This window comes from Phalacrocorax carbo, chromosome 4 (assembly GCF_963921805.1).
Source record: "Phalacrocorax carbo chromosome 4, bPhaCar2.1, whole genome shotgun sequence".
Taxonomy (NCBI): domain Eukaryota; kingdom Metazoa; phylum Chordata; class Aves; order Suliformes; family Phalacrocoracidae; genus Phalacrocorax; species Phalacrocorax carbo.
In genome coordinates, this window is record NC_087516.1 from 52737460 (window position 1) to 52759246 (window position 21787).

Sequence of the window (21787 nt, forward strand, 5' to 3'; positions counted from 1 at the left end):
ATTTCATATGAGGATAGTAAGTGTTCAAAGACAATTCTGTGCTTCTGTTAACTGCCATTAAGGACAGTTAGAGTAGGTGGCATGAAATGCAGCAAAACTGTGCGGTAGATCAATGCCTTTCTCAACAGGCTATTAAAATTACTATCCACATAGTATGTACAAGCAAAATTCACTTCATTTAAGTAGCCAACTTGGCTCCCACTCTTTCTTTTTTTGACTGCTCGGCTCAAACTGTAGGATCACTGTGCTTCAGAGGGTAGCTGTGTGCCGCCTCCTTACAAGCCAGTGTAGAGACTGGGCAGTTCCTCCACTAACTCAGTTCCTTCTCTGAACTCTTCCTTAGGACCATCAGCACCCTTTCAGTGAAGGCTTTTTCAGACTGGCCACTATAATTGTATAACTTGTACCTTTGGAAATTGAAAAGTTTAGATTTCTAGAAAGAGCCACTGATATTTGTAAATATGTTGAGCAAGCTTTGCCAAGTTATTACATCTTTACTTAATAGTTTCAAGTTCAATGCAAACAAAATGCAGTTTGAAACAGCAAATGCTGCCTCACCCACAGACTGGCATCTGACAATGGCCAGTCCCCAAGTAGTAACATGAAAAAGACCCTTATGCATTCAATTACAGAGGAGAAAGAAATGAAATAGTCATTTGAGATCTGAATGTGAGCCCAGGCTGTATAAGCAGAGTAATTGACATAGAATCGCAGCATATTGTTGCTTTTTATTTCTTGGGTGTATCAAAAAGGGGCAAGCTTTTTAATTAATAACTTACTCTTCAGGCAGTTTACAGTTTGCTGTGTTTTCCAGGAATGCATAGAGTTTTCTGTAGTATTAAATTCTTTATGAAGAAACCAGTCAATCATTGCAAGAACATAATAGTGAAATTTGTGCAATTTACAGTGTAGGTATCTCTGCATTTCTAAGATGAAAGGGAGAAAGTCTAGCTGTTTGAAAACATTTTTAATGTTTTGTTGGTGCAAAGCAGATAGAAAGATTCTGCACTTTATCTAGAAAGCTTGGGGGAATAAGATTGTTTCTGAAGAATGAATTTTGTCTTATTTCTTGTTCTGTTTTGTGGTGGTAGCAGTAATATTTTAAAGCCCCTCTGTATTTTATATTTAAAAAAAAGTTAAGAAACCCCACATTTCTGGCCAAACTTCTGGCTTAACCATGTGTTTTTCAAACCACCATGCTTCTGGTATGCAACCATTGCTGTTGATGTACATCATACTTACTGATTCCAGGGCTAAGATATCTTTTTCTTAGAGTTTTTTGACCTTCCTACTAATACTGTGTGTATTTGGCAATGGATATTTGCCAATCCCTTAGGTGGTAATTTAATTTTAACTTTTGTAAAGAAAAGAAACAAAACAAGCATTAAGGCTACAAATGGGATTTGCTCTGTGAGGCTAAAGGAGGCATTCCCATAACAAATGGAGGTTGAAGAAGTAACTGAAGACTTCACCGAAAGGGAAGGGAGGAGGTTAACTGTAGAAAATAATTTAAAGGGCATCTGTCTCACAGAAACTTCCTCATGGATCTCTCCTCTTACCTCAGCATACACAGGGGTGTATTGATTATTTGTGCATCAGAAAAGAATTAAGTCAGTGGTGTGAGGTACCTGATCACATCACTATCACTAAAAAGATGTCTCAAGCTCAGTCTGAGGGAGGATTTCAGAGAAAGACAATAAAAGACTATCTCAAGGAGGACAGCAGTAATATCTGTATTATTGACCATTCCAGCCTAACTATAAAAGGGTCTGTGAAACAATGAAGATAAGAGAGCATTCTCCCCATCCCTGCCCCAGGAAGGTGGTTATTTTCAAATAAATTGAACATAATGCTATAGGATGGGAGTACTATTCTTTAAATATCCTGGAAAAGAAGGGATTATACCTGGAACTCGAAAGGCTGAGCTGCTTGTGGAGAGGCTGCCTCCTGTTTTTTAAGGGAGGTGATACTCTGAGATGATGCCCATCTGTATGTATAGGCCCTGGATTCCTGGTATGTCCTTTCAAACCATATAAAGTATGTAATTCCATTGAAAATTTCCTGCATACACATTTTTCCAGAAATAAATATATGATGACCACTGACAAAGATGTGCTTGAAACCATAACATTTTCAAATCATTTAAAGCTTTAATGCAAGTTTAATAAAGATTCATAAAAGAATCATACTCTCTTTAATCGACTGCAAATGCTTATAATTACCCTGAGGCTGTTTTCAGCTGCCTGATGACTGTAATATCCTCAAGTCTGTCTCCAGACAGTCCTAAAACTGTTTATTACTCATCTGGCTCTTTGCCAACTTCCCATACTCATTTACTTCACTGTGCCTCAATAAACTTATAATTAATTCAAGCTTATTATTGAACTTTTTTTCTATTACTATTTATTATGTCATTCAGATAAGGAAAAGAACATGTATTTTTCATTGCTGTAACTTTAATGTGTCAATTATATTGCAAGTTAGCAGCTGTTTGTGAGAACTTTTGTATCAAATTTCTTTTGATGTGCCACTGGAAATTGAATATATATTTTGGTTGACCCTAAAATTATTCAAATTCTGAGTTAACTGAACTATTCTGTAAAACTTCTCTAGTGGAACAGTGGCCATGCTTCTGTCGGTCTCTTTTCCCTACTAACAAGTGATAGGACAAGAGGAAATGGCCTCAAGCTGCGCCAAGGGAAGTTTAGGTTGGACATTAGGAAAAACTTCTTCACCAAAAGGGTTGTCAGGCATTGGAAGAGGCTGCCCAGGGAGGTGGTGGAGTCTCCGTCCCTGGAGGTATTTAAAAGAAGGGTAGATGTGGTGCTTGAGGATATGGTTTAGTGGTGGACTTGGCAGTGATAGGTTAGCAGTTGGACTCGATGATCTTAAGGGTCTTTTCCAACCTTAACGATTCTGTGGTTCTACGATTCTATAGTTGGGGAAATGCCTTCCAGGAACTATAAGTGAATATGTAGAAAGGTAACAGGGTTTGTCATTTGCTCATGTTGCTGTCTTTAAGGATGGAATGGATAAAGTATTCAAAGGCTTGGCCTGACAGCCATCTGTGTTGTGTTAGTAAGGAAGGAGGACCAGCTTTTTCATTATATCTAGAATTTCAGTGCTGAGGTCAAAATAAAACTGTAAATGTTTTCCTAATACCTGTGTAATAGCTAATAAGGTAAATTAGGTGCTGTCTCTTGGGGTTTTGCAGAGATATGAGTCATCTTTTGTATATGCACAGTCTGCAAGTGTCAGAAGAAAAGTGACTTATTTTAAGAATATTGGAATACCTGACCATGCACTGATCTCCACTACTCTTTGCAAAGTATTTTTCAACTCTCAACACATTGTTTTAATATCTTCTCAGAAGTATTAAAATTTCATTTGTAACCTGATATTTTGGCAGCTTAAATAAAGAAATAGTTATCAAAAGAGGAAACTATTGAACAAAGGACTTTGCGTGTTGAATGGAAGAAATTATACCACCATTGGAAAAAAAGGCATGAGTTAGGCATAAAAGCATCATAAATGTTGGGTAGTATCATAAATTGAAAAGGAAACCTCTCTTAGAGTTTTAAGCAGTCAAGAAAAAGAGAAAGCAGACGGACAGGAAAAAGCTAGGAAATACTTATTACATTATTTCTAAATGTTAGTTTATCAGCGTTGTTTTTGTAGCTTATGTTCCTGTTCCTATAGCGTACACTTTTAATCAACTGAGAAAAAAATTATTGGGGAGCAGACTAATGCAGAGTCAGAACAATTGTCTTAAGTAAGATTATAACACATATAGTCACACTTGGTTTATTACGAAGAAGGCTTCAAGGACAGTCAATTACTGTTCCCCACCACCTTCCTGGAAAGGGATGCATGGTTCCTCATGCCTATGAAAACAAACAGGGAGCAGTAGGGACCTACAGGGAGAGTTGGTGTATCATACAGACAGAAGTATAGGTTACCTGCTGTTAAATAAAAGCATATATCTAAGCAGAGGTGTGGAGCTCTGTTGTACAGTTGTATAGGATTTAAGTAAAATTTTTCAAGTTTGACATGATTTTTAATGGTAGAGTAAATGGTGAAGATAAACAGCACTAGGCTCTAAGCCATTATCATCTTTGAAGGCACTAGGCAGGGAAAATTTATTTCTTTGCAAGAGGTTGTTTTACTCAAAGGCAACTCCTAGAAGACTTTTGGAAATCTCTAATACAAACTATAGTCACAAAGAAATTGAATGAAGGGGTAGAAAGCAGGTTACACAGTCCAAAGTACGTGATTAGAGAATTTATTGGCTTTTCAGACTCCACGAGGGAGGGGTGATCACAATCTGACTCCCTTTCTATTTTTGAGAAGCTAAGGTAGCAGCTGATACTCTTAAGGATTAGTTCTAGCTTCAATTTTATTTATCTCTTTTATCCTTTACTTTTTTCTTTCTTTCTTTCTTTCTTTCTTTCCAGTTAAAAAAACTGAGAAACTCAAAGGAAAAACCATGTGTCAGTCACCAGTAAGATTGGAAACTTAAGCCTTGCAGGATGTGAAAACTAGAAAAGTTATTATCTTTCCTCCAAAATTGATTCAGCTACTTGGGGCTATCTGTGTTGATTTTTCTCATTTGAAGCGTAATCTCTAATAATTGATATATTGCATGAAACAAAAAGTAGCTAATGTAAATGACATGTGGACAATCCTTTAAAATAAGGATTATGTAGACATTTCCATAGTGCCACCATAGTTCATATCAAACAACAAAACTGAAGTTACTTTTTTATTATGGTTTGAAATGGAAATATTTTTCAAGAAAGGAAAAGAAAAAAAACTATAAGCACATTTTTCTTCCTTTTTCTCAACTGGATGATATTAAGAAACTTGAGAAAATTTGTTGCCTTTTTTTGGATGTGTGAAATTTCAGAAAATTGTAAGCAAGGGGGGAAACCCAGCCATTCTTACCACTTACAAATTTTGTTTCCCCCAAGAAATATCATCCCCATTTGCTAGGTTCCAGAAATTCTGATAATATAAGCTAGAATTCATATTTAGTTAAATATTTGACCTTAAAGTTACTTATAATGACTTTGAACTACTGCTATACTCTCTGAAGCTTGATCATCCAGCTGAAACAGTTCAAGTAACTGCTCCCTCTCAGTTCCCAAATGCTAATCTGAAAGAGCTATGTAGGTGAGGTTTTTTTTTTATTGTACTTCAGAGGTTCACTGAATTGCATATAAGCTGACTAATGAGAGGGAATCCCACTGCTGTGAAAGCAGGATCAAGGACTGTTGTTGAATTATCATGCGAAATGGTTGTTTTCCTCAGTCTAGATTTTAACCATTTTAATAAATCACACGTGCACAGGAATGAAAACACTTTGCTGAAGGCTTTAAGCAAAGCAGTGACACCATCAGAGTCCAGCTGAGGCTGTACACCTCCCTTGTGTGCAGTGCATTTCCATAACTAATAGTTGCTGTCATGTTGGCCAACATTGTGTAAGGAAGAATCACTGTGCTAGACTTAAAGCTGTCCTGATAAGAATTTGAACAGTGTCATTTGTTATATAACAGCTTTTCTCATCAACTGTACAAATAAAGTGGTCTTTTGTGTAAATCGGTCAGTGAATATTCATGACAGGTGCATTAACCTTTGCTGCCACAGCTGAATCAGTTGGTATTTATCATCTGGATCCTGTAAGGAAAATGTTCTCAGATCTGAAATGGTATCAGAGGAAGGATGAGCTAATGACTGTAAACCAGGCTTGAGATAACCAAAGTGCTGAGTAACAGTGAACACCTTGTAATTTAGGTGGAATACAATGTTAGAGGTGGATAGATTAATTTATTACTATTGGTGAATAGTGCCATCTTTCTCTTCTCCTGGTCATAGTGTGATCTGAAAATTTTTTAGAAATTTTGCATCTACTTCTAACTTGTAGATTTCTTATTTTTAACAAGGGTATAAAAGGTACTTAGCATTTAAGTTGTTTGTTTAATATTTGCTGTTCATTTTGTACAGTTTATAAAAGCTTCATTGCATATACATAGTGGTTTTCCTGTATGAGATACCTGAATGCCATCATATTTTGTTCTAGGATGTTCTGATCGTTAGACTTTCCCCAAGATGGATTTGGGGACTTGCTCCCTCTCAAATTTTCCCTCTGCATAGAAACAGAGATGGCAAAGGAAAGTTATGTAGGACCAGTGAGAACAAAGAAGTGAGAGGAACATCTGATCCAGTGATAAAAAATACCCTGTGGAAGGATCACATTTATTTTTTAATATTAAGATTAGGTCGTGGAAGTCAGGAATCTTCTTGTATGAGGTGTACCACATATATAGTGTAAAGACCTCAGTGAAAAGAGAGCAAAGACACAATTTTTCCTGTAATCTGGTGTTGAGGAAACCTGCCGATTTTAAATCCTCCTGATCTGAAAGTATTGGCTCCTTTTCCCTATCACCTGGCTGCATATTTTTCGCCATGCAACTGCTGAGCTTTCCAATAAATAGTGGTATTGTTTGTGTTAGATGAGGTCTAAGTGTTCCTGCTGGATTGGTCATTTAAGGAGATTTAGGTATAGGACCCATAGTCTGTGATGAAGGATGCTTAGCTGTACTCTGAGCATGCTCTGCAAATGCATTCAAGATACTTACCTGTTTTTTTGTGGTTTCTCCAGTATTGAAAAGACTGTTCAATGAAAAGTCTGGGTGAGTTTATGTGTTTGCACTCCATTTGACTTGCTCTTCATTCCCTAGTTTTTTTTTCTTAGGTCAGGTCCACGATAACTGACACAATAATGACAAGCCTGTGGTAAAGCAGGCACCTGAATTGAGATCTCAGCTTGAGTTATGTTATGCTGAAGTATCTACATTTGAATATATCAGTCAGGTCTTCAGAGCTTAGGAGGCCATTGGCCTTGTGCTCACCCACACAGGATGCTCTGCACATGAACCTCAGCTGCGGCTGCAGCCAGTCTAGTGTGTCCAGTGTTAGCCTTCTGTGCACCAGCGGTGCAGAGCATGAGACCTTCCAATAGACCTCTGCCTTGTGGTGGCACGGTCATGTATGGGTAGCCAGGGAAGGTCATTTCCAACAGAGCCCCTGATAAATTTGCTTTTCTTGGTCCTTGTCTATTAGAGTTTCCAAGCCAACCTCACAATCTCTTAATTGGACACAATTTTGGTTAAAAAAAGAATGTTTGCTAATGTCTCGTTTAAATTTCCAGCCTGGTTTAAACCTATAGCTGATGCTAAGTATCTGACTGCAGAAAGGTACTATGTTCTTGTGCACGCATGTATAGAGTGGAAGTGATGGCTGTACAGTGAAAGAACAGAAAATGTAACACACAGTGACTTGAGTTGGGAGAGGAGATAGCGACTTTGGCTCTAGCATTGGTCTGTCTCTGTGGTAACTTTGGCTTTCATCAGTAAGAAGAATAATTAATACTGGTGATAATGGGCAGCTCTTCTGCATTTCTGGAAATGGCTGTGACTCATCTGATTTAAATAGAAAACAGAAATGTGTCTACTGGCTGGGCAACAGGTTGGCTAGCAAATTCAGGGCGAGAAACACCTGTGTTCCAGACATGAACAGTCCTGTGTCTCTGCAATGGAGCCATCTGTGCCACAGGTTGCTTGCCAGATTTTTCTGCAGAAGGAGTTTATCTATTAGAAAGATGATTCCACAGTGCAGTGTGGATATGTGCCACTTTCAGACAATCCACGCAGGAAAGATAATACTGCCCATTCAGTGGCAACATCTGTTCTTTGGCGTACGCTTTGAATATGATCATTGCTAGTGACTTGCTGCTGAAATATCGGAAGCACCATCAGGATTTAAATAGCATTTAAATAGCAGGGTGTTTTTATGTATTCTGCTGTTTCATAGCAGCAGGTGAACATCACCAATGTCTCCATTCTTCTACTGGGTAAGCTGTCTAAGTATAAGCAAAGTTTGTATTTATTTCCTGCTCACGACTTTGTGTTGTATCAATGCCAAAGACAGAAGTAGAGAAGAAGTTTTATGAATCCTGGTTTGGTATCTTTTTCATTAGCGTGGTGCTGTTTTCCTAAAAAAGCATCAAACAGATACCATACTGTTGACATGGTCACCTAATCAATGTAGAACTGTAGAATAATACTGGACCTCTGTATCTTTTGGCCCTTCATTCGGTGAAGTTCCAATATTATCATTTGATTGTTTATATTTGCAGATCTTCATGGCAAACAAAGCCATTTGATCCCATACTCTGGCTTCTGGGACAACACAGATTATATAGGATATCAACCAATAACTCCAGTGTGTTTATAAATTCAGGTCAAGTGAAATTACATTCTTGTTTTGAAAGGACAAATAAAACTTTCTTTGGTGGTTCTTGCCTACCCTGTTCTGGTGTTGGAGAAGAATATATGGATTTATGCTATAGAATTTAAGTTTTTAAAAAGGCTTTCATAGCCTAAGTAACTTTTCCCCCTGATATTTTGTGTATTTAGATTCCATCTGCATGTGTTCCTTTTACTTCAATAATTTTAACTGCAGCTGGTCAGTTTTATCCAGTTTTTATTCTGTTTGTCTGGATGTTGAGCAGCTCACCGAGCGGGTGAGCCTCAGGAACTTTAGACGAAGGAGTTAATGTGGAAAGAAGTTATTTTATCATTTGCATAAAACTAGGCGTATTTGTAGCAGTTCAAATAATCTTGTTGCTTCTTAAATTGGTATTTAAAGTGCCAAAAAAAATTCTAACATCTCTGATTAGACTGAATTTAATTTTCCTGATTTAGATATTAAATAGAAGCTGTAATTAGTATCTGATTCTCTTATGGAACTTTATTTTTAGGGTAAGGCTGTATTTTATTCGTGTTTAAACTGTTCTTCAAGGGTTTAGTAATACTGGTATTTCAGCAGTGTCTGAAGAACAGGGTTGCAGTGCTGAATGCCTAAAATAGCTTCAATCCCCAAAATACAATTTTTTTCCATTTACTGGTGTTTTAGAGCTCTAGACAAGAGACCCAACTTGCTGATTGTGACAGTCCGACTTCCAAAACTAACCCTGTTGGATTATTTTTGTGTCTGATTATAAGATCTTACATGGCTATTCCTTTATAATTTGAAGTATCTCAGTAATCTGGTGCCGGAGGAGAATGGCAATCTGTAATACTCTCTCGTTCATACATCTCTGCTGGGGAGGCAGGCAGAGCATTTTCTCTACTGTGGAGATTGAACTTTGTTTTCCTTATGCTACTGTTTGTGGCCAAAAATAAGCAGATCAAGATGTGAATGTCTAAGCCTCAGATCTTCTTGATAGGGCTGCTGGACTTCTGTGAAACCCAGAACTTCTCAAGTATCTTATTTTGCCATAACCTGAAGTCAAATGCCAAAATCATCTGCATTTGTCAGAACCTTTAAACTTCAGTGTATTGGGCCCCCCAAATCCTCAGATGTGTAGTCAGTAAAAAGAGTATTCACAAGTCTTGGAAAAGAGGAAAGCTTGAATTTAGTTTTGGTACAGATTTTCCAGCAAAGTCAGCATAAAGATTTCTCGCTCAGGTATTTCCAGCTTTCCCCTGAAGGCCCATCAAGTCTGGATGCTGGAGTAATCTTCCTAGGCTCCCTTTGGGCCATGTAGTGTTCATCTGCCATGGTTTCTAGCCAGACCTTAGCTACATTCGTCTTATACTTTCACCGTCATAGTTTCCGTGTTAAATCCACATGTGACATCTCCACAATCTTCTCAAGGGTGTATTGCACAGGTTTCCCTGTCATGTTGCTGATGCTTTGCTGGGGGTGGGGAATCACATAGTTGCCCCCCTGCAGCCCGGACCTCTGGCCATGTTTGCAGGACTGACCACAGCTGAGTGCTGGTAGTACTGCTCTGTCAAGTAGAGGGTGCCAGGGTCTAGGCAGTCTGGGGGAAAATTTTAGAAGACTTTCTCACAATATTTTTCTCAAGGGGAGTGATTTTCATTATTTCCTCTGGTCTTAAAATAAACTTCAGTTCCTCTAAAAGCTGACATTTGTCAGTGTACCCCTATGAGAATGTAGCTACTTCAATCCTGATAAAGTAAAACAACAGGCACATACTCCACTGTTCTCTGTGGTTTATCTTAGGCTTATCCTGAGCTGTTATCACAGTGTGCCAGCATGGTGTCACTCCTATCACCTGCAAAATAGACACCCACTAAGGGCCAGCCAAGAGCCCTGTCCTGGTAGAGTTTATGGCTGTTTGTGTAACATATCTTCTAGGGCTTAGAGCCTGTCTTGCTCAGGCATCCCTCCAGTCTGCTTTTAGTCTGATTTTCCAGCCTTCTACTGTCCTCTCGCATCATGTGCAAACTGCATCTAAGGTCATTTCAGTAGTATGAATGCTTTTAAGATTCTCCATCCCATATTTAGTCTTCCCATGTTAGAGTTAGAGCCTTCTGCCCTGCCTTATAAGAAGGGCAGGGAGTATGAGATGATGACAGGTGAGGATGAAAGATCTCAGAGTAGCCAAACGGTTGTGAAAATCTGTTTGGAAGCTTTCTTGAATATAAGATATTTCATGAAGAAAGATGCATGAACAGCCTGTGGCCTCAGGTCTTGAACATTCCCCTGGAAAATGAGTGATCGAGACAAGGAACTGATAGAGCACCAGGGATGTAGGAGGGAAGCAGAGCAGGAACTGCAGTCCAGCAGGGATAGGATTGAACGCCACACACCTAGGAGAGCCCAAATTTGATATTTTAATGGGAGAAATATTTTTGGGGGTGATTTTTGACCACATATGCCCACCTAAACCTGAGGAACCTTTATTTTCAAATAAATGTTTCTTCAGAAATCCATTTTTATGTTGGGTTACTGGTTGGGTTTTTTTTCCCCCCTGCTCATAACTAAGGATTAACTTGGAGTGAGCCAGAAAGCTCTGCTAGAGCAGTTTGCTATGGAAGAACTTGTTAAATTCAGTCAGTAGCCAGTGGTATCAGATGAGAGCAGGCAGTACCTTTGCAACTATATGTCTGGCTTTTGTTTTTTTTCAGAAGGAAATAAGTAGCTGTGCAATTTAGAAAAACATTAAGACTTTTTGATAAGTGAATAGCCCAAGCATCACTTAGATATATTAAGCTACATAGCATTGCAGCGGATTACATAATTTTGAGCGCTGCAAAAAAACCCAATCTGCTTCCTATCTTCCTCCCCCTTGGTTGCCCTCTGACAACCCTCATTCAAAGAAAGCACTTTGTATTACAGTCATCATAGGTTTGCTGCTTTTTATGAATTTTAGCATGAAAGTCCTTTAAGAAAAATAAGGCACAAGTATGATGGCTGAATGACCAAATTAGCAAAATTGCTAGAAATATTTGTAGGTTTGTTTTCTAGTGATTCTTTTGGACAGTAGCTGATATATATGGCTGTACTTTCTCTTCTTTTAGTAGTTTAAGAAGTGCCATGAGCATAGCTCAAGAGCTCCAATGAATAGTAAGTGTAAGCCCATAGGGGTCTACCTGACACTACAGAATGCTTCTGTGAGATGAATTGAGCTGGTATTTGTATCTTTTTTATTATTATTATTTACCAATTAACATCTTGTTTGGCGTTTGATTTTCCCAGATATCCGTGGAATACAAGAGTTTTTGGATAAAGTGTCTCAACAGGGAATGGATGTAGCATTGCAGAAAGTGGAAAACAACATCAATAAAATGATCACGGGGCTCTTTGCCACTATGCGAATAGAAGAACTGAACCGCTACCGGGATACTCTGAGACGGGCTATTCTTGTAATGAACCCCTCGACAGCCAAATCATTCATAACAGAGGTATGTGTTTCTCACTGGTAACTTCTTGTTTTGTTGACAAAGACTGCAGCTGTTTGTCAAAATATTCAGTTTATTTGACTTCACGAAAACAATCAAACAAAAAAACCCCCACCCCATAATCCCAACTAAAAATTTAAATATTCTCTCTTCAAAGATCATCATGCAAGGACGTTTTCTCATGCTCATAAATGTGCATACAGAAGAGTATAACTACTTTCTGCATGAGCAAAAGAATTTAGGCAATATGCAGAATTATTATCCTTCAAACTTCTGTTTGAAGCTCACAGATATTGTATTGCTATTTCTTTGCTCATTGTGTCCCTCATTAAAAAATCTTTACAGCTGGCAATAATTTTATTATTGCTTATATATCTAAACTATGTATTTATGGACAAAATATGTTTACCAGTTTGGCATTTCATTTTTTATATAAAATAATATTTGATGATGACCTGTTATGTCCCACTGAGTAGTGGTAAAGTAATGAAATTTTTGAAGGATTGGATCTGAATGAAGGATTTAAGTTCTTCATTCTTCTTAATTTAAGCATAACATAATTTATGCTTATGCATTTAAACAAAAGCTGCAAGCAATATAGACAGGGTTTTCAAAAAGCTCTTCACTGTTTAGAGATGGAAGACTTGCATTATCGCATTTGACTACGACTTGTGTAATTTTTTCAAACTAATGTGATGGTTCTTTTTACGCAGCACCGTGCTGTTTCAAACATGTGTGTTTTCATGCGTGTATACTCTTCAACATCAACCAATGGTTAAAAATATATTTGTTTACTGTTCCATAGAAATACACTTTCTTTCTGCAATAATTTCTCTTTGGATCTATTTGTAACATACATTACTTTTCTTTTATACTTCCCTATTGCCTAGCTCTTCAGAAATTGAGGCTTAAAAACTAACTCTTCACACACAGTCTCAGGTGAATGCCTTTTAGGAACATTTGTTGGAAAAGGGCCTTTTGTTTCTTTCTGGATTTTTTTTGCCTCTTGTTTTTTTTTGGCTAGGCATTCTGCTGTCCTCATTACACACTGGAGCTTGCTAATTCTGAGTTATGAGGGACTGCTGCTCTATCCAAATGTCTGCAGAGCCTTATAAGATGTAAATAATTTGTGGGCATATTTTAGATTGTTCTGCACTGTTCTCATCACCCAAGTCACACATGTTTTATTTTTCGGTAACTGGCATTGTAAGATATTTCATGTTTCAAACTGAAAGCAGCAGGGTTCAGGGCTCTAACTACAATAACTCAGTGAGGTGAAACTCCTGTATTGTTCCTAAAGAGAAACACACTTGTTTAAAAAAATAAACTTCCTGTATCACTTATGTTTACACACTTGAGCATAATAACAAAGTCATTGTCATCCTTTGAGATTGCCATGTATGTGTTGTCAAGAAGGTAAACAGTTTGAGTTCTCACTTTAGCATTGGCTTCTCAAAACCCCGAAAAAAAGCCCACAGAAAAACAACCGAACCAAACCCACAATACCTCTCCCCTCCCCCCTCAAAAAAATAAAACACAAACCAAACACACACCAAAACCAAACAGAAACAACAACAACAACCTCTGAATGTTTGTCCTTTCTTGGAGATTGTAAGACTACAAGGAAAGGTCATTATCTTCTTTTGTAAGTGGGGTTCAAGGAGGGAGTCTCGCATCAGGTGCTACGTTACAGGTTTTACCAGCATAACAGCCTTTATTTGGGGTATGATGTGTGACTGGTAAAACTGACAGCAGGAGCCTCTCAATAGGAAGAGTTACTCAAATAGATGTACGATTACTGCTGTACTTTATTTCTGTTGATGGGGGTGAATGAACTACACAATAACTGTGCCCCAACACTGAGTGTCTGTGCAAAGAGAAATTTGCTGGGGTAGCTTTGCCAATGGATATTAAAAGCTGTTATTTTGCAGTTGAACCAGCAGCTGTACTGTATGGGCAAACAAGTAGGTCTATGGACTGCCAATGGGTTAAGATATTCCTAAACAATTCAAGCAAGGACATGCTTATTCCAAAGACTGTGTCTTGTGTATGGTCAGTTTAACTTGGAAATTCAGTTTAACCTAGTGGATTTAGCATGTAGACCTTACAAAGTTAATAAGAAACAACTGTAAATGTAGACAAGCCCTTGGGATTTTTATGGCTGTCCTGCCCAGGAGATGCTTTTGGCTGCCTTGTTGGATTCAGCTGTCAGCCTCTCTCCCCAGACCTCACATAGTCTCTGCTGCTTGGTCCCTTAGACGACTGATTTGGCTGAACCCCCTCATTGTTTAGCTGAGAGAGGGTTCATTCACTCTGCAACAGCTGTAGTAAGCATGGGCTTTATTACTATGCAAGTAACAACTTTTCCAGGGTAAATAGTCAGACACTGGCCTGTGTAAATAAGCAGTCTGTAAATTGGAGATTGCTTGTGGTAGAATTTATCTTTGTTCTGACTCTTTGAAATGCTTATTTTTAAGAAAAAACATTCTGGGTTTTAATATTTTTTTCAAAGCAGCACTGCTTTTCTGTTAGATACCTTCTCTCTCCCCATCTTTTTTATCTCTAGAGCTTGCAGAGATGAGATCTATACTTACATACTCAAGATACTGGAGATCAAGATGGAAATATACCGTTCTGGCTATGGAGATCAAAACCCTGCTTTCTCTTTAACCATTATGTATTAATTTGCCCTCTGTAGGGCGTGTGAAGGCAGATAGACTTGGGAACAGGTATCACGGCATCTCTCCTTGCTGGCTAAAGGATTAAGGGAGAACAAGGGGCTGGCCAAATTCTCTAATGTCCTTCATTGATTTGAGCTGGGGATGGAGGGGCAGAAGGGAAAAATGTCTTCTGAAATACTGATGTTTAGTAGGGCTAAGGCATGCAGCGGTATGGAGCTAGCGGAGATTGGGACCTCTCGTCAGATCAGGTTGTGGCAGCACCTGGGAAAATCCTTTGTCAGGGATATACTGGTGATTTGTTCAGCTTTTTTTAGTAGGGTAAGGTCTTTCTGTACCCTCAAATAATCACCCAGGTCCCACAGATAAAGCAAAATATTCCCATTGAAACTTGTGATTACTGAAAAGCACCCCAGAAGCAACCATCTTGCCAAAAATTGCTATGCTGTCTGGCAGCACTGGTGACTGATGTGACTGTGCACCACTTGTTTGCTTTTTATTTTGGAGTGGAGTTTTTTTTGCATGTTTTTCTGATCTGTGATGAACTTGCAGGATATGAAAAGCCATATAGGATGTCCTTGCCAGCTCAGCATGACAGCAAAAATTCAGTGTCAAGCAGTAGAAAACAAAAGTAGAAAAAAGGGGGGAGTGGGGGGAAATCACCCAGTACTTTAGCAAAAGGGCAGGGACTCTGCGACAAGAAAGTCTCCATCACTATGTCAGCCTTGGCAGGAAAGCATCTCAAAACAGTAGGAAAGGTTTAGGAAAGGGAAGAGAGAAACCACCACTTTGTTGAGTCTGCCTTACAAAGCAAGGACTTCTAAAGCCAGATATGAGAAGGCTGGGTAGGAAGAGGAACTGGCCAGGAAACTCGGGTTGCAATGGAGGCTCCGAGGATAACAAAGCAACTTTGAGAAGCAAGACTTTAGGAAGCAACCAGGTGTCCTGAACAGGGCCAAGATGCTGTCAGTACATCTCTGCTTACAACTTTATTTCAGTTTAGCAGGGAAACTGCCTTATCAACTGTGTGCAGAAATAACAGTGTTCTTCTGTGCAAAGACTCTGGGAGCTGATAACAAGACTACAAGGGAGGGATGATGCAGCTGATTCTATTTTTTTAGCTATAGGGGAAAATTGTGTTGACTAGAAGACGACTCTTACACATTGAAAATCCAGTAAACCATGAGTGAAAGAACCCTAGCATCAGCCAGGGATTTTGCTGGAGTTTTGACAGGCAAGCTCAGGAGGTCGTTGGTCTAGGAGTTGAAGACACTGCCAGCTCCAGCTGTCAGTTTGTCCCCTCAGCAGAGGAATTACCACCCCAGCAGCAAACTCAGCAGATGTGACTGTATACCTTGCTTGCCCCTTGCTGGGTCCTGTCTCTTGGTTCTGTTGCAGGGGTAGTGACCTCTTACAGAAAGGGGTGAGAACACATTTTAACTGCAGCAATAAGATTCAGCAGTTAATCTAACACATTGCCAATGCTCTGAAATTTTTGCATCAGCCAACAAAGCTGTTGCGAGGGCTTGACAATTTCAAGCCATCAATGCAGTGAGAGCATTGTCAGTTCGCAGATGGGAGAGAGTACTTCTCCTCAGCTCACTGTACACTGTGTGTCTTGTGTAATTAAAAATATTAACTTTTCATTATTCCAAAGGCTCTGCTCTGCAATAAGTTGGAGCTGCTGGGCCCCATAATGTCAGGACTTCAGGCATGCAAGAGACTATGCTAGAAATATTGGAAATGTTTACTGTTAAACATCTATTTAAATTTAAGCTCACGTGCCTCACAGAACCGGGTTATAATTATTTAAAATGTATATTCATAAAATGAGTAACTGCCAAATCTGAGAGTTGTAGCAATAAGTCCAGTATGTTGACCTGTGTGTGTGCAGACATGCTTATTGTACCAACATCTTATAGGTGCTGTTTTGCCTAATTGATTTGCAGAGAAAATTAAAATTATGTAGCTTTTAGGCATTAGTACAATCTACTACCCATGATTTTTGCAAATTAAAAAATTTTTTTTCTACTCCAGGCTGATGTGGGACAGTACTAAAAAAGTAAGGTTGCCTTGGATGAAGAGAAGCTACACTACTACTTTAATAAAGATAAGAACTTTTTATAAATGAAACGTTAAAATAGACAGGGAAAATAGAATAAAACATATAAATGAAGTACTGGAGAGTCCTTGCCATGTAGTGGGCAAGTGAAAAAGAAAGAGAAAAGTGAATGTTTAAGGAGCAAATGTAATTTAAAAATGCCTTACGTTATTGAACCTTCACTGTGTTTTTTTCTAATGGTTACTGTGAATAGAATGAGAAATAACATTTATTCTCTAAAATGTGATTATTCCTGGTGGCAAGTGCCCTGGTTTTTGTTACATTTGATTATTATTCATCTGTTGAAAATAATAGGTCATTTTAAAGTATTTGAAAAAATACAATTTTTTCATATAGTGACATAGTTATTGTTTTACCAGGTTTAACTTTAGATCTGATCATGCAGTAAATCACAGATTCTTTAGATCTAAAGACAAGGATTTACTTTAGTATTATATAGCACTCTAAACAGGCTTATTTCTTTAAACAGCTTACTGTGATTTAGGAAAGTCTGTTCAACTTTTTTGCCACAAGGTTTATTGAGCCTTTGTGTGTTCAAAATTCATGGAAGATCAGACTTTTTTTAAACATCCCCCACCCCCCACCCCAAAAGAAAAAAAACCAAACAAAACCAAAACCTTATTCTGTGATGCTGTGCTCGTTGGGCTTTATATGTAACCTAAGGAATGTTATGACAACATCTGGCTGTTCTTTTCTTTGTTGTGTTAATAAAGAAAACTACCCTGTCTTTAGTTGAAAGTATGGTGTACAGACATGAGGTGAAGTGAATGCAGCTGAAAATAGGAGTTAAGAATCCGATGCACCTGGGTGCTACTTCCACTGAAACCTCTGGCAAAAATTCCACAGTTTCCAGTGGGAGCTGATAGCAGTGGTTTTTGTTGAGGTGTAGGCAAATAACATACACATCAGGGAGAGGTGGAAGACTCTGAACAGGTGTTTGGAGAAGGCATTATCTAATGCATCCTTTAACTGCATGTGCTAGGTGGTACCTTGACTCTTTCTGTGGCATAGCTGAATTTGTAGCTTAGCTGTTAGCTACTGTTTGCCACAGATGCCTCTAAAATCTTGTAAATCTATGCTTTAGATCTTCTGCCATTTAAAATTCACTGGTTTGCCTTTTATGTGTGTGCCATAGGCTGCCAGTCCCAGGTACGTTCAGGAACAAGCATCAAACTGGGATTTTAGAAAGCTGGATTCCCCTCTTCTGCTATGTACATGCTATGTGACTTTTGAATATCTTACTGAATCATACTTCTTTTCTTCCCTTGATAAAAAGTAAGAGTAATGCCTGCATACTTGTACATAGTGCATAAGACCTAAATAGTAACATTATTTTGTGTACATCCATATGTTTTCTGCAGAAGTAAAAGTATATTCATCTACCCTCTAAAGCCCACGCTGGGTGTTATGTTTTTAAATGAACCCTACTGCCTGAAGACTTTCTTCTTGTCAAGGCAACGAGGAGATTGGACAAGAAAGGATTTGTCAGTTGAATTCAGAAGTGATGAGCTGATCCAGGGATGGACCAGAAAAGAATCCACAGGTCTCATGGGAAGCCTGTTTGATTTCCCATTAGGCTGAGGGTTGACTTGAGGGTTTATCGCATTTGTATGTAGATTGTAGTTTTCTGGGCACTGATGAACGTAGTAGTAGCTAGTAACGGGTAGGTAGTTGATGCTAATAATGAAAAAGGTATTTTCTTCATCATGCAGATATGAAGGATATTTCCTTCAGAGATTTTCAGCATTTTCTTTGTGAAATTTTATTCATGACCTCTGTAAATTCTTAAACAATCCTATTTACATAAAATGCAAGCCTGAAGTCTCTAAAGGCAACCATTGTTCAAGCAGTTTTTTTATGTGGCAGTGATGGAGGTGAAGGATCAGCAGTAGCCATATGAACTTGCCTACTGCTGGGTTTTTTATCTCCTTTGCCTTTCATTTTATCATAAGTGTATACGTTGATTATGAAGAATTATACTGGAATTTATCTAGGAGAGATGATCTTCAGAGGATAAAATTAGATCTTGTACTGTCAGTGACTCTGCTCCTCTGTCTTTCTTATAAGCAAGCTGAATGTTCTAATCTTTTAGGCCATCTTTCTCACCAACTTTTTTTTTTTTCCAGAGTGTTTGAGCTTTCTAGACCTGCACTCTCCTGTACAGCATACTTGCCTTTTCTGAGTCCATTCTTTATATCATAGCTTGTGGTGGAATAAATCCCATTTATTATGCTCCACTGTAATTTGTTGTTATTAATGACAATGTTACGAAATATATCTTCTTTTTTTTGTCTTTCTTCAGCATTAAACACAGAATTTGTAGCTGCAAACTGAGCTAGATGTTTAAAGGATTTTTTACTTCATAGGATCTTCCAAATCTCTAGTAAAGGGATGTTCAGAAAGCTGAACAAGTTGAAACTTTCCTCCATTAAATGTAGCAGAAGAATCTCTTTGACTTTTTTTAACCTGCAAGAAGGGGTCTTTGAGGATACCAGATGTCATCTTTCAGTAAAAGTCTGAGAAAGTTCTTGGATTTACCATCTAGTCCAAGTCCTTGACTTTTCATGCTCTTGCAGCCTTGAGTATAGGCCATTCAGCTGATGGCTGAATGATCGGATGTGAAAACTCCTGTTATTTTCCTATGCTTGATGAAAGGAATTATGTTGGTATAGAATTTGTATGCACTCTCTTACCATAGGGTACAGGTTCAAAGATAAAACATTTTAGTTACAGAAAAATGAAAGAGGAAGGAAAGTTTCAGTGGTGTAATAAGTCAGCTTCAAAGGGATTTGTATCATATGCATAGTTACTGTGACTGTAACCTAAAGCAAACCTTTCTGTTTCTGTATTTTCAGGAAAGTATCGGGAGGAGAGTGAAAATCAGGTTCAAAATGTAGTGACATCGGGTTCTTGGGCAGAATGCAATGCTCATTGTAGCTAAGGTGTTTTATTTTAGTCACTAAAATGAAGAGGAGACATTATGGGAAATCTATCCCAACACAGAGGGTCTGGAGCTGGAAGAATAAGAGCTGGCGGCCATCTGCAGGTAGAACTAGGCTGTACTTTGCTGTTCCTGAAAAGTAAGGTTGCATATCAGTAGGCTGGACCTCAGCTGGTACATTTGTACTGGCTGAGTGCACGTTTTGTTTCTTAATTAAGGTTGCTAATAACAGCACCTGAGGAGAAGCAGGATATGGGCATGCTCATGTTGCAATCAGCCATGCCTCATATGCTTGTGAATGAAAAGTGAGACAAAAGCCTGCCTGTTGTTACAAGTCCAGTGGAACCAATATACCCTGAGGATCATACCATGGATGTCCATGCTTTTACATTCTTTACTGTGGTTTTTGGTGGTATAAGGAGACCCTCATCAAAGTTGGTGTCCAAAGCCAATATGAACTAGAGCATTTGTGTGTATTACAAAATAAGAAATTCACAGCACATTTCTGAATTTCTTTTCTTTCTAGATTTTCTTCATTTTGGATTTATGGTGTTTAGTGATGTTTATTTTACATAGCTATTCACATGATGCTGGTTTCTACCCTATGCCAAGGATAGCACAATTGTGAGATGTGAACCAGGTCTACCTCTCTGGTGTCAACAGCAAAAGCTGTAGTGTATTATTTTGTTTATAAAAACAAAACTTATTTTGTTAACAAAAAATGCCCATAGATTCATTATATAGATGTATGCCTGACAATATGCATGGCTATAATTGCTCTGTGTCTTGTTAGCAGTACAAATATTTACACTATCAGAATTTTTGTAGCTATACAATAAACTTTTTCATCCTGGAGCATAATAAAACAAGAAAAATACCCTTCTATATGTAAGCTTTGAGCAGTATTCTGGATTTGAACCCACTTTCCTCTGCAAATTTAGAACTACCTAATGAGCTTTTAAAACTGTTCTTCTATCCTTAATTCTCTTTCTATCCAAATCTGCAACTTGGAATGCAGTCAAGAGTCTAAGTACAATTCTTTAGCTTCGTAACAATTTCATAAGTAACTTTTTACAAATATTTACAAGAACTGTAGTTGAACTGCTAGTGTGTTTGTTTGAGAGGAAAGAGGAGTTTCAGTGATTAAGTACTGAGTAGAAGTAGTAGTACGTACTTTATGAGAATCTCATAATATTTGCTGTTGTGCAAACAAATGTTTGGTTATGCTTTCCTACAAATTTCTTTCTGTTACTCTACATGGCTTTTAATTAATTGGTCACTGACACTCTCTTCTTTGGGATGTTGCTGGATATGGTGTTTTCTGGACTAAAACAAATAGCTGAGGGGCTGAACCCCTCATGATCTTTAAAGAGGTAACAATTCTTTTCTTTTTCTATTTGTCATGACTATTCTTTGTTCTGCTTTCTTAAATTACCACCATAGTTAATTATATTATCCTGTTGTTATACTAGTGATTTTAATTGGATCTGATAGTCTTGGTTACTGTTTATCCTTCCTCCCTGCTTTTATAGCTTCACTCTAAACACCTCTGTTGTGTTCCTCTTGAGAGACAAATGTCTTCCCATAAAGAGCAAATTGTTTCAACCAGCCAAACAGAATAAATAAATTTTAAAAAAATATAAAACACACTAATGAAACAAACCTATTACATACACATTGGTAGAGACAGTCAGTGTATTAAAGTACGTATTTTCCACAGAGCTGAGGGTGGCTGATTATAAAAAGCCTGCTCTGAACATCTGCAAAACTAATATGCTGTTGACTGCTACAGGATGAGCGTCTTTTTGAAATAAAATGACAGCTAGAGAGGATTAACGTAAAGTGGAGATAAGGTCTGACAAAACTATTTCTAATCCAATTCTTCCTCCAAAGTCGTGTTTCCTGATTGGCAGAACTGTTCTGCCTCCTCCTTTCCCACCAGTAAACAGCGGTATAGTCAGTGCATTACCTTACCTAGGTTTCCCTAAAATATAACTGATTTCCTAGCTACCATGAAAATTCAGTGTTGAATGTTTCTAACCCTGAAGCACAATTAATTTACTAATAATCAATGAATATCTAAATTGGTTTGTACATCTGTTAGACTGAAATGAGGAGAATTAAGTCATTAGTTCCTGTATTTTAAAAACCTTCCCTGTGGCACCGACGAAGGTATCTCATTAATTTGCTCTAAAGTAAAAATAGAAGTTTATACCCTATCACCCCTTTCATAGTGTCTGCTGGGAGTTTGCCTATGAAATTTAGCTGAGGA

The 21787-nt window shown here is 38.1% G+C and overlaps 1 protein-coding gene across 1 annotated transcript in view; it reads left to right on the top strand.

The window, feature by feature from the left end:
• GRID2 (glutamate ionotropic receptor delta type subunit 2) overlaps positions 1-21787 on the top strand; it is a 743546-nt gene that overhangs the window by 434699 nt on the left and 287060 nt on the right. Inside the window, exon 4 of the mRNA XM_064449954.1 lies at positions 11572-11777. Within this exon, the coding sequence (XP_064306024.1) occupies positions 11572-11777 (206 nt within the window). The remainder of the gene's footprint in view (positions 1-11571; positions 11778-21787) is intronic.